This window comes from Chaetodon auriga, chromosome 2 (genome assembly GCF_051107435.1).
Source record: "Chaetodon auriga isolate fChaAug3 chromosome 2, fChaAug3.hap1, whole genome shotgun sequence".
Taxonomy (NCBI): Eukaryota; Metazoa; Chordata; class Actinopteri; order Chaetodontiformes; family Chaetodontidae; genus Chaetodon; species Chaetodon auriga.
Window position 1 is genome coordinate 24,213,666 of NC_135075.1, and position 13,776 is coordinate 24,227,441.

The 13,776-nt window shown below is 43.8% G+C and overlaps 1 protein-coding gene across 3 annotated transcripts in view; it reads left to right on the forward strand.

The window, feature by feature from the left end:
• anks1ab (ankyrin repeat and sterile alpha motif domain containing 1Ab) overlaps positions 1 to 12,116 on the forward strand; it is a 39,222-nt gene extending 27,106 nt beyond the window's left edge. For 2 of the 3 annotated variants that reach the window (XM_076742201.1, XM_076742203.1), the window contains 9 exons: positions 666 to 773; positions 1,537 to 1,707; positions 3,771 to 3,908; positions 4,110 to 4,181; positions 4,382 to 4,465; positions 4,581 to 4,718; positions 5,633 to 5,809; positions 7,645 to 7,743; positions 8,583 to 11,271. In XM_076742201.1, coding sequence (XP_076598316.1) covers positions 666 to 773; positions 1,537 to 1,707; positions 3,771 to 3,908; positions 4,110 to 4,181; positions 4,382 to 4,465; positions 4,581 to 4,718; positions 5,633 to 5,809; positions 7,645 to 7,743; positions 8,583 to 8,702 — 1,107 coding nt within the window. In that variant the 3' untranslated portion in view covers positions 8,703 to 11,271. Of the gene's footprint in view, positions 1 to 665; positions 774 to 1,536; positions 1,708 to 3,770; positions 3,909 to 4,109; positions 4,182 to 4,381; positions 4,466 to 4,580; positions 4,719 to 5,632; positions 5,810 to 7,644; positions 7,744 to 8,582; positions 11,272 to 11,978 lie in introns of those variants that run through there. The other variant, XM_076742204.1, reaches the window with a different exon arrangement.
• Positions 12,117 to 13,776: the final 1,660 nt, after the last annotated feature.

Sequence of the window (13,776 nt, forward strand, 5' to 3'; positions counted from 1 at the left end):
TTGCAAATGTAACATTAATCACTCGACATCCACCTTTACTGGATGAGCATGAATGTTAATAGCCAATTATGCAAATATACAGTATTAAGATAATGAGTTTTGACTACATAAAATTAACCTATGGTTCCTCTTCTGAGGATTTTAGCCACGCAAGCTGATAAGTATTACATTCATAAAAGGTTTAAAGAGGCAGTGATACTGTGGATAGACACGTCTGAGGTGAACTCGCAGTGTTCACATGCTGTAAATTGAAAACATATTTTTAAGATGTGACAAATGAAATGGATCCGTGCAATACAGTTATATGAAAATCACTTGGCTATTTGCATATTACCTGTTATTATCCCATAAATCGCCAAATTCTTCTGTGTTACTTAAGCACTATGTCCAAAAATGGATTGTGAATTATAGAGTGTCCCGGGAAGGAGACAGTGCTGTACTTTAAGCTTACGGCAAAACAGATTGAGGCTGAATTATTGACGAGAGTCATTTCTGTTTGCCTGTGGATGCCTGCCAGTGAAGAGTGCATGCCACTAACTCTGTGTCAGTGTATTTTGGATATGTCTCTATTAGCTTGGTCTAGATAAATTCTTGTGTGTGAGATACTGATGTGAAAATGCACTTGAAAGTCTGCCTGATATTGTGCCTGATGCTGGCCTGTCTAGGTTATTAAGATTAGTGCCCTGGGCCACAGGAAGAGGATCATTGCCTCTCTCGCAGAGAGACCCTACGAAGAGGCTCCGACGAAGTCCCGTCGTCTGTCCCCAATCATGGTAAGATGGTGATGGAGAAACTGATCCACTTCACGTTCAGCACATTGTAAGGTTTTCATCGCTTGCTCTGTATTAGGTGGCACTGTCTTGATGTGTGCTCGACAGCACAGTCTGAGAAAGACTGCAGGATTATTAGTGCTACAATTCAACCGTCGAGGTGCAGAAACATGCTGTCAACCCTAATTTGGTTCACAGTTTAGGTACGCTCAGATATGCCCGATTAGCAGGGTAGTTCTACATGTGTTCTCAATATAACCCGTATTCAGTGTCAGTGTCTAGAAAAGGTACATTATGTTGTGTTTTTTTTTAATCTAAGATGTGTTCACATTTGTTGTCACAGTACTCAATATTTCAATAAAGACAATTACACCCTGTTATTTTTCTAACTGAGAAACGATCTAAACTGAGCTAGAGATGGAAGTAACGCTGCACGGCCAGCTTTATGTCCATGCCAACATCATTTTGTGAGAAAATGGATCCTCTTTTTTTCAGCTGCGGATGTCTAATTTTGGAATGAGATTCTTCAATATCATTATGTTCACAACAGTTAAATACTCAGGGCTGATTTCCCAGGCAGATTAAACTGGGCTAAAAAGAACTGAGAATCTCCATGGAAGAGGCTCTTTTGTGGAGGATTAAGCTTGGATGTAGATCAGGGAAACCAGCCCGTGTAGACAGTGCTGTCAAACCATTAATCAGTGCTGTGTGTGTTTGTTATGTGTTTGCGCTCTTTTGTGTGACTGTGTGTGTTTGTGTGTGGCAGTTCCATGACCTCCTGTCCCAGACCACATCTCCCCTCAGTCAGTTGGACCCCTACACCAGTCGCTCCATGGACATGCTCCTGCCCCTGACTGAGTCGGACCGGAGGCGGAGAGGAGTTGAACAGGACTGTAGTATTTCTCTGCGCTCTTATAGTGAGAGGCCGCGTTCTGTAGTGAGTTCCACCTTCTTTCACTTTTATCATCTTCTGGGAAACCACCAAAGTTTCTCTTGGTGAGAGACCAGCTGAAAATCAGAGGAGGATGCTGAACAAAGTTGGATGTTTCAGGGTGTCACGCACCGTGTTTCTCAGACGCAGAGCCGTTCTGGATGCACAACTTAAGTTGCCGGTTGAGTTAAATCTTAGTGGGCGATGTGACAATAAATATCGTGCAGTGAGACGCTAACATTGCGAGATAATGCATTTGGCCCTACATCTCAAAATCCAGTAGGTGGTAGTAAAGTTCAACAGTGTCAAAACATAGCCAACTGTAGAAATACGCACGCAATCCACATCAGAAGTACAAGTACTGCTCTGAGGTAGCCGACACGTGTGCTCAGGCTTCATACAGAGAGCAGTCGTTATGGAGCGTTCGGCACAAATTCTCAACTGATTTTCCAGAGGTTGTATTATAATATACTCAGTTGGCAGTTTATTAGGTGCTCCGAATGACAACTCATGCAGTCGTGCAATAAATCCTATAATGTTCAGTATTTGTTTTGAGATTGATTCAAGTCCAACATGAACGTACCTTTGAATCGACACCTTTCTAAAACAATTTCAACGCAAACTGAACATTGTAATCATCATGAATGTAGGATTATTTGCTGGACTGTTGTATTAGACTGCATGAGTTTCAGCTAGGTGTACCTAATAAACTCTCATATAACACAGGGGGGCTAATATTCTGAAGCCCAGCAGTGCTGCTTCTGGCTGAAAGCGCTAATTCCTCTTCCATTAAGGCTGGTTGATGTTCAGTGCAAACAGTGTAAGCATGTAAAACAAAAACTTAAATTACTAATTTATTGATGTTTTATTTTTTAATAAAAATTAGCATAGAATCATTATTTCAGATGAATATAAATTCACTGGAAAGTTAAAACATGGCAGTACTGAATTATTTTCCTGCCCTCACTTCCATTTTCATGCCTCTGTGGCTGCAGGCATCATGCTTTCAGACTGTCCGTCCATCTGTACATCCGTCTGTCTGTCTGTCCCATTCTCATGAGGAACACCTTGAGGGAATGGACTCAAGGATGAACTGATTAGATTTTGACAGTCAAAGGTCAAGGTCACTGTGACCTCAACTGGTGGCAAACACAATTCCACGTCAAACTAGCCAAAATACAGCTGTTTGTGTAATCTAGTACAACAAATCAGCATCATGAATACAATGAAAAACGACTTCAAGTTTGCCTGTTCGCTACCTCACAAGAAGCTCCGTGGTCTTTAGCTCCATGCAGTGTGTTTTAACTCACCCAGTCAGATCACGTGTACCTCTGAATTTTACACGTATTTGAATAAATCCAATACAGTGTCTTCATTCTCTTCCCTGAATTTCTTGGGTTCCTCTTTAAGAAGATGAACTAAAAATAACCGAGTGATCAAATTTTACCATTTGCTAAAGGTCAAACTGCGACACGTACACAAGCAGTCAAGATGCCATGGCTGGTTTGTGAGTCACCGAGGTCAAAGAGAAAACACAGAGGAGCGTCCACACGTCAGGGAACTGCTGCACGACCGCGCTACTCAGGATCCACGATATGCAAAATCAATACCTGTCATTTTCCTAAGCGCTTATTGGATTTTTTTCATTAGTATATTTTACTCTGACAAGAGATTTATGAAAAAGCTGAGCACAGCCCACATTGACCTAAAGGCCCAACCTAGAGCATGAATATTTATGGGAATACCAGCAGTTCAAAAAGGGGCTTATCTTAAGGTGCTGACCAAGCAGACTCCTGTTGCCTTCACACGAATGTACAGCAGTCTTTTGCTTCACCTGGACCTGGACTGAGACACAGAACTGTGGCTGCAGGTTTAACTTGTGGAAACTGCTTTTCACTTCTAGTATAATGCACAAAATACAGCGCCTTCACTGTCTGTACTGGCTGAGGTGTGTGCACAGCGTGTGTGAGGAGAAGGCTCCTGACTCTGGAGGATTTCCACCGCCTCGATAGAAGTATTTGTTTCATGTCACAAATGTTCGATCTGTTTTTGCTGTGTTCACCGTTCAGGACAGACAGAGCGAACGGCACAAAGACTCTCGTTTAAACCTCCGGCCGCCGAGCCACTCTGCTACCTACGCCACGGTGTCCGCCTGGCATCACCAGCCTGAGAAACTCATCCTGGACTCCTGCGGGTACGAGGCAACAGTAAGTCACTTTCCACTCCCTGCCATGCACTGTTTTATATTGCCTGCTGTTTACCATAAAATTGATTGATGGAGATATTTAATCTACTGCATCAGGTGTCTCCATCTGTACTGTGTATTTGACAGGAAGCTCGTCAGCAGCCATGTTGAAATTCTATTCTAAGTGAATCCAACGCTGCTGTGTTCTGCTTCTTTCTCCTAGTACCTAGGATCAATGATAATCAGGGATCTACGAGGGATTGAGTCCACACAAGATGCCTGTGCTAAAATTAGGGTAAGTATTTCTGAAAAGCTTTGACAGTTTTTTTTTTTCTTCTAATTGAATTTGCGCTGAAATGAATTTGCAAAATGTCAGACATGAAATATCAGGGTTACAGAAGAAGAATACGGCTGACAATTACTTTCCCTCAGCTCATCCTGGTACATCAGTGTGTCTGGTAACACAACTATTGTGTTTTATCGTCTCCATTGCAGAAATCAAAGGATTCAAGAAAGGGTCCAGTTGTCATACTGTCCATCACCTATAGAGGGGTGAAGTTCATCGATGCAGCCACAAAGGTAATGGGAAAGTATGTGTATTGATGTGTCCAGCGTAGACACTGCAGGTGACTCACAGAGACTCCATTAGCGGTTGATTTCCAGTTGGCTCTCACTTCCTTCCTGTGTCCATTAGACTATAGTTGCGGAGCATGAGATCAGGAACATCTCGTGCGCCGCTCAGGACCCAGATGACCTCTGCACTTTTGCTTATATTACCAAGGATCTGAAGAGTGGCCACCACTTCTGCCATGTCTTCAGCACCGTGGAAGTGGTGAGTAAAACAGCTCTGTCCTGTTAAAGTGAGAAAAATCTGAGCAGACTCGTCTTTTGATTTAGTAGAAATATTTATACTATCCTTTGCACAAACCCACAAGTCTTTGTATAATTCTTGAACTTTTTTGTAAATTCGTCATTGAATAATTTAGAAAAAAAGCGAGGTGTCCTCCTGTGGGATGTCGGGAATCCCGCCGTTGAAACTGCATGCAGCATCCTGTGGACATTATTTGCCTGATTGGCTCATCAAATCGCCTGATTGAAGTCCCACTCCTGCTATGCATGGCATTTCCATGTGCAGACTCGGATTATGTTGTAATTTGCATCTCAGCTTCTGTAAAGGTTGAAGACGATCTTTTATCTTTGGCAGATGGACCACCGTGGAGCGTCACTTAACTACGGGCAAACAGTTTTAACTGAGTTGTAATGATCAATGCTCAAACTCAGTTTTCAGCCTCACTTTTATTTAACTCAAATGTTCCATGTGCAGAATGTCATGTAAAAATTGCTTTTGCTTTTTTCTGAAAATGCGCATGAAGAACCAGCAGATGATTATACAAAGGAATTATCCTAAAAATGTGAAGAGCTTTCGTGTGATGCACAGCAAAACCCAGTAAGATGAAAGCATCTCTAAACAAATACTGAAAGTCAGACTTAAAGTAGATTTTGATAGTCGAAGCTAAAAGAACTAATACCAGCCTCCATGTTTGAGAGCTTTTACTAAAGACTATTAGAGAAATTAAAAGGTTTGTCATGCACACAAGCAAAGGCACCAACTATCATTTTAGGTTAAAGTGAATTCAGTTTGAGTCCGCTGTGAGGAAGTCGTTTGTGTCATTAAACAGCAGCTGAAACAGCAGCTGTCTGCTGATGTCAACACACTTTTTCAAACTCTGCTCTCCGCTCACGCAGACGCAGACCTACGAGATCATCCTAACACTGGGACAGGCGTTTGAGGTGGCCTATCAGATGGCAATCCAGTCCAGGGCGAGACAGTATGTCCCACCGTCCTCTCTGGGCTCAGAGGTCATAGAGACCAAAACCAGCCGTCCTGTTTCTCAGTCGTGGAGCAGCATGCGGAGATCAGCAGTGAGTACCACCCTATCAAAAACATGCTGAACGTGTGCATCTGCGAGCGTGTGAGTGTTTATTTGATCTATGTGTGGAGAGGAAGGAGCGTAGCAACGTGCCGTCACGCCGTCGTAATTCAAAAATACACACAGACCGCGTCACAGACTTCTTACCCGCCACTGAATCCCCAGTGGGCCACCTGCAAAGGAAGATTTGTTGTGTGTGATAGAAAGTGATGAGTCATTACTTTGCTACCAATTTCGTCTCCCCCCTCCCAACTCTGACTCACTCCGATCAAGGCAGATTTTCTTATTGTGAATATGCGGAACATGATGAATGAATAGTTTTATTTGTTGCTCGCAGGCGGGTGTGTGATTTCCACTGGGACTGTCCTGAGGTCTCAGCCCCGCGGGTTGGACGCATCCTTCGCTCCCTTTGCTATTGATTGTGTTTCGTAAACGTTCATGTGTACCCTCGGCTACACGTTGATGCATTGACCTCTCAGGCTGCATATAACGAGCACTCAGTGATCACTGTCACCTGAGAGAGCTGCACAGCCGGGAGCACGCACCCTGCAAGACCACATGCTTATGCAGAGACACAAATCACTTTGTTTTACTACCTGCCTGTAAGGATAATATATGGAGTAATCACAGAGCTGCATAATGAGTGTGGCTGGTTGTTTAAGTTGGAAATGAGAAGGGGGGAGACTCCTATCTGCTGCAATTTGTTTTAATTCTCTCCATTGCTATGTGAATGCTACCATATCGAGTCCGTTTAAACAGAAACTGTGACAGGGAAATCTTTTTTTTTTCCTTTTTAATTTTCCCAAAGGAGAGATAATCCCTCACCACCTTTACTGCTGCTAAGCTTTTCATTCTGGCGCGGCACATCTGCAGGTTGACGGCGATAACAGCGACAGATTTATCACCTGAAAGTCTTTGTAATATTCGAAACAGTGGATCTTTGATTTTCAGACGGAAGTAAACAAAAGCAGGGTTCTCATTTCTAGCTGTCGACAGTCGATTTTTACGGCTGAAAAGACGACCGACTAGCAGATTTCAGCGGCTGTAGTTAGCGTGCTAATTAAGCTAATGTTGGCTCTGTGAGGCTGTTGAAAATGCTGGCTCTGGCTGACGTTTTAACATGTTCAGCTAATGTTAACGCATGTTGAATATGCACTTCAGGCTACATACATGATATTGTGCTGGAAGACTGCACGTCCCAGGCAAAAAATCTGCATCGTCAGCAGTTGATGATCCATGAAGAAGACACAGAAACACAGCATGGTTCTTGTGTTGCAGCGTAAAGCTATTCAGTCCTGGTATTATAAGTAATCATAAGCATGATTTTCTGCTTAGCTTACACACTGTAAGTCAAACAAAGCTTTCACTTTTAATGGTACAAGAGAGAAAGCCGTTATGACGCGGACCTTGATTGAGTGTTTGACAAACATGCTTGTAAATCTCGGGTAACTTTGGCAGGGGTTGCTGGAACGTACTGCCCAAGTCCAATAAAGAGAAGGCCAGAGCTGCTAGCGTTAGCCTGTACGCCGTAGCATCCAGGACCAGCTTTTTAAACAGAACCTGCAACCCCATAAAGCAGTTTCCTAAGAACCCAGCCGACCTGCTGCGCCTCGTTAGGGTTGCTAAGCTACGATGCTATCCGGGCGGAGGCTGATGGCAAAAGAGCACAAGTTGTAGAAATGTTTCTGGGTGAATAAGTTTCCTTCTTCAGCTCTAAACAGGTGATGAACTGCTCCTAACGGATTTCTTCATTGCTCTATCCCTCTTATTCTCTCGTTTTTTTTAACATGTCTTTGTTCTTGTCTTCTTGGTCCTCCTGCTTCCCAGGGTGCCCCTCTGCTCGAATGCCGCTGCTGTCACTGTCACACGTGTACTACCCACCGTCCTTCCTTCCTCCCGTTGCACTCTGTTAGCCCTGGAGTCCAGGTCCTTCTCTTTCCTTTCCTCTATTCAACCTGTAATCACCACACATCTGCTTACACACCAGTCCCTCCCTCCTTTGTTTTCGCTGTCGTCGGGGTGCCGCAGCGCACTTTGTCTCCTTGTTTTGTGGTTCGTAATATTTCAGCCATGAACTTTCTCCTCATCCCTTTACGTTCCCATCTCTCATCTTCATCTCACATTTTAGACTTGGACGCAGTTAGTTTAGGTTCTGTGGTTAAACACATTCAGAGCAGAGAGGGTTTCTTGATGCGATTTGACTTCTCTATTTAAGCTTCTACGAGGACTATTGGCTTAATTGTGCCAGTGAGGGTTTGTAAACAAGATGGTTGACGTCGTCTCTGTGGGATGGTTTTAAGCTCTCCTTCTCATTTTTTTGTACATCAGTCTTTTTAAGGCGCTGAAGATGCCATTCATACGCAGGGAAGTGTAAAGTTTTTTTAGCTAGCTCAAAGCGTATGTAGCTCTACCTAACCCAGTTTGTGTTCTGACTGCTTGCATCATGACACTAGCACTCATGTTTGTGTGAGCCGCTGCTGTAGAGCACATGCTGCTGTTGAACTACTCATCAGTGTGTCTTTGAACTCCCAGAAGGCCGTAGCTTTGGTTTACTGCTGCGGCTTCCAGAGTGTGTTTTCTGTCAGACATCATCCATGTTGTGGATTGAGTCCTGAGTGTCTGTGATTAGAACATGATCACTGGACTGTACCTCTAATCCACATGCACGTGTGTGAGCTGAGGACTTGTCAGTGTGGCGCAATGGCCTCCACTGCTGCCCGTCTCACGCCCTCCTCTCGTCCCTCCTCCCTCCCTCCCCTCGGCAGATCGACCCCCTGGAGATGGACGCAGACATGCAGTCCCTGGGCAGCACCACCTGGCTCTTGGACCAGCGGGACTCCAACAGGCGCCCCGTCAGCACCAAGTACGAGACCACCATATTCTGAGGCCGGATCCCCACAGCCGCCCCTCTGCACCCCCTCGTACTTTCCTCTCCCCCCTGCATCCGGTTCTTTAATTTCTCTCTGATACACACACACACACACACACACACACACACACACACACACACATATATATATACATGCGAGCCCCGTGCCTTCTCACTGTGATGGTATAGCATCCCTCAGGGCTGCCTACTCCTGCACCCTCCTTTGCCCTGCCCAGCGACCCACACCAACCTCTTTACCCACCATGACAAACACTCCTGCGGCTCCCCCGTGCCCCCCCAACACCCCTGGCAGCCTCCCTCGCCTGTTGCTGCTGCAGCCAATGGCGGAGCCCTGGAACGGATGATCCTGGACTGATGTCATTTTACAGTGGCCCTGCTCTCTCAACCAAACTGCCTCTTCCTCCTCATCCTCCTCCTCCTGACAACTTGCATCTGCCTCCAAATCCCCGATAGCTCCCAGAGGTTGCATCTTTATTATTCTTCCTCTTTCAGGCCATTTTTTGAAATTGATTCTCCACAGGCAAAACAAGCATGCTCATTTTTATGTTGCTCTGTACCTAGACTCCACATTGGCTTGGCATAGCGGAAAGGTGAAGTTTGTATTATATTGAGTAAACTACTAAGTTGTTTGTAATTCCAAAGGGGCCAGTGTGAAGCAGCAGCCAGCAGCTGGCTAATTTAGCCTAGCATGAAGAGTGGAAACAGGAAACAAGCTAGCCTGGCTAGGACAAAATCCATCTGTGAGCACCGTCAGAACTCACAATTAGCACGTTAAATCTTACTTGTTTTATATGTTAAAAAACAGAAGTGTAAAAATGACAAATTGCGGTTTTATGTTTGTGCTATTTCGTGTTTCTGTGTGTGACTGCAGCCCCGAGAGCCCCCGAAGGCTTTACCTTTATTATTATTCTCATTTCAAGCCATTTAAAAACTGATTTTCCACAGAAAAAACAAGCATGCTAATTTTTATTTTGCTCTGGGTCGAGACATTTTGCACCAGTCTGATGTCACTTCCTGTAGTCCACGCTGGGTGCTGGGTGTCTGATCCCAACTGACATTTAAACTCCCCCTAAAAAATGATTTTTTGGTTTTAGTACGGATTAAATAAAATGGATATAGCATGTTAATTAGTTAGCTTTAGAGGTGCTTGTTGTAGGCTAGCTGTTTCCGTCTTTGTGCTAAGCTAAGCTAGCCGGCTGCTGGTGGTAGCTTCGTATTCACCTTACACCTGCGAACCTTTCCACAGATCCAAGATTTAGATTCCGAGTCTGTAAATAAAAGTATGATTTTTTTTTTTTTTTCAGTTTTTTTTTTTTTTCCAACATCACTTTTTATTCTTGATTTCCTGAATTATTTGAGTGTTTGGTTGTTTTCCCTCAAGACAGTTATTATTTTTTTCTTTCTCCATCTTTAGCTTGTCCTGTCTTACCAGGCATCTACCACTGTGAGGCACTATGAGGAGGCTGCTTTGCTAGCATGGGATGCAAGATGGACAATTAATCAATGAAAAGACAAAACAGCAACATGCAGCAAACAACCTGTTTTTTTTTTTCTACGCATTTGTACAAAACTCATGATAACACGATGGATCGGTCATGAATCTGTCACCGATGTCTGAACTCAAACGGACCAAGAACTGAGCCCTCGCACACACACACTGGAGGACAGCTTTCCTCCGCTTGCCCGAGGACAACAGCCTTACTTCATTTCGGTTATCTATAATCAAGCCCCCACCTTTCCCCCGACCTTCCTGAATACCCCCGCCACCACCCAACAACTGCACGCCTCCCCCCTGCTTCTAAAAGACTTTAAAAAAAAAAAAGACAACACTTGTGATTTCCTGGTGTTAAGTTGACTGCGGCTGGCTGCGATGACGACGCTCTTATGATGGTACAGTTTTGTCCAGATGAGTCTTTGCTCTGGCCTTGTACTGCCCTGTCTGCAGTCTCTCAGCATTCATGGTAGCAATGAGAGACTGCAAGTCACAGCATCTTCTTCTTGTCAATTAAAAAAACAAACACTGTGTTAAAACATGGCACTATCCCTTTTAATACCTTCTTTTCTTTTGTTACGGTGCAACTAGGACATTTAGTGCATTTGTGATACTTTTTGATAGACGGGAGGGGGCTGACTGACACGCTTTGGGAGAGAGTGATGATCATGAAGGATCCCGACATTGATCCAGAAAAAAACAGAATACCACCAAAATAAAATAAGCATATTGAGTGCACTGACATCGGTTTCACAATTTTGGTGATCTGAACAAAAAACATCCTCAACACGATTTCATTTGACTCGAGTGTATTAATGCACAATTCGGCGCACATTTCCCAACATAGCATCTTATTATCGTGATTACATGGGTAGGTATCTGTGCCGCTTCACGCCAACTTAGAATTAGGTGCAGCACATGCAAAGTATGCCACTTGAAAATAAACGGCAGTGAAAAGATTTAATTCCGCCACATTAAAAGAGCCAAATCTAAGTGTCGCTCTGGTGTCGTGTTAATGCGAATGGATTTGTTATGCTGAGAACATGACACAGTTTTTTTTTTTTTTTTTTTTTTTTAAGAATTTCCCTCCTGCACTGTGACTGAAAAATGCTCGTCGTGGAGTCGACACGTATCTGTGGGTTGTCCCCTGTGTGCACTACCTACCGTGCGTGCTGTATGCCTTGTTTCTGTCTGTCCTCGTGGGAGTTTGGACTGTTACCGTTACATCACTGTCCACCGTCCTTGTTTCTGTGTGCTGCAGGAGAAGTGAGATATTGAGCTCCTCTCCAGAAGACAGCGTGGCTGCAGACTGACTGTTAAAGATGTAGCTGGTCTGTGTGCGGTACCGTGGCTGTGTCATTGCCACTCTGTTCTGACTGTTCACTGTTAGCTTCCACTGGCGATGCATGTTGGCAGTGTTTCTTTTGTGTTTTGTCCCCTTTGATGCACTTGGCCTGAGCAGTCTCTGTATGTACTGTAGCAGTGTCTCGTCTCCTCTCGCTCATCTGCCATTCGCTTTTCACGTCCCCTCTCTTCGTTACACACCGACACAGCGGTTCATCGCCATCCCTCCACGTTTCCATTGTCGTCATTCCTCCGTAATTTTGTCACGTATGTTCTTCCATTTTGTGTGTCACCAAGACAACCTGCTCTAGTACGAATGCATAATGTAAAAGCATTACACTTTAATGAGCAGCAGCTATTTAAAGCAAGTTTTGGTGGCATGATATGGCTGTGCATGTACCGGTCTTTTTTAACATTGGTGTTTTCCTTGTGTAGCTCACCCCAGCGTTCAAGTTTCCGGATACCAAGCTGTGAGTTGAAGGGGAGCAGCCGATGTGAGTGTGTTTGCGTGTGTTGAGTTAGTGGGCAGAGCAGTGGAAAGAGCTAGAGAGAGAGGACGAGAGGTAAGCCTCGTGCAACGTGCAGGGCCGAACCAGCGCTACTCTGACATTTAGATCTCACTCTGTACACCCCCCTGCTCCTCCACTGCCCCTATTATGAATCCCAACACACTGACAAAAGGTAACCTGTTGTGCCACGTCACTGGCCAAACAGGACCCGTGAATCACTCCTGTCTTGAGAGAGGTCAGTCGGAAAGGTCAAGTCTATTTCCTGGCCTCCATGTGACTTTCTGATCTTGTCATGTAGGTACTGTAATGTTTAGAGCACTGTAGACCATTAATGATATAGACCATTAATGAGCATTTCTATTGATTCAGGTCTATTGGAGATAGTAACTGGGAATTATTAAGGGTCAAGAGATATGTAACAAAATGAGAGAGAGAAAAAAAAACTGTACCAGCATACAATGCTTTGCCCATGTTTGTGGACAGAGTATGGTTTGTCAAAGAAAATGTGATACTGTTTCAAATTTCAAAGCAATATTATATTAATGAAATTAAATAATACAATGGCAAAAGAATCCCTCTCAAGTCTGTTGTCAGCATTGATTTTTGTTTTATGGTTGAATAGTAAAACACAGACGGAAACATTACACCAGCTGTTGAAAGTTTAAAGTGACAAATATGACAACACGGTAATTATTGTACAATTATACGATCAGTGTTTCCCCTGCTGGAGAGATTAGTGGGTGGTGCAACTTCTAATCTCAACAAACGATTAGGCTCAGTTTGTCTTGTATTACAGTCGAGTCACAGAGCCGAGCATCCGACTTCGTGCCTGCTGATATTTGGAAAACCCGGCTCGTCATTACTGTGTTGATGGTATTTCCAGAATCCTCAAAAACTCCTCCAACCGTTCAGATTAAAAAAATCATAATGTATGCCTAAACCAAACCAAACCGCTAGATCTGCATGGCATGAAGACAGTTTTCCATTTACATTTGTTTATAATAACATTTAATGTGTTAACTTTTCGCTGTGTTATATTTTTACACATTAACTCCATTGTATTTTTCTCCTGATGAACAAAATGTGTAAGGAGATAGAATATTTCTGATTCCCTTAATTTTTAAATTCAGTTGCAGTTTGGGAAATTAGTTAAAAACCTTTTTTATGGTGCAGCAGAATAACATATCCACACGTACATGGGTGTTTTTTAAAACGTAGATACTTCAAGACATTTTGCAAACAAAACTTGAACATCACTGAAAACAGACGTTGTGTGCCGTTATCTAGGCAGTAACGTGCAATGGCGGATATGGCAGAAGAAAAGTGCTGACGCTAACTTTGCTGAACAGACCCCAGAACACAGACCCGCCGCAAATGTTGCTGGTTTTGGACAAGACCCTTTCAGACCGCTAGTTGCAGTTAGCCTTCCGGTGATACCTTTTTTCAGGCTTCTGATTGGCCAGCATGGCTAGGCTTATTAACACCGGTTGGACTGGCGTGCTCTTGACAGCGCTTTTTTTTTTTTTGCATTGTCATGTGGATGGAGACAGTGTTCACATACCCACGTACATGTGGACCAGGCTATTTGACTTATGTGTTTGAGGATCTTTGTTGATTCTGGAAAAGCCTTAAAAACAGCAGGAAGTGATGTAAAAATTTATCGTCTCTGTGACTCGTGTGAGTTTTCTCGTTGGAGCTTTGGCAAAGTCGAGCGACGTTGAAAG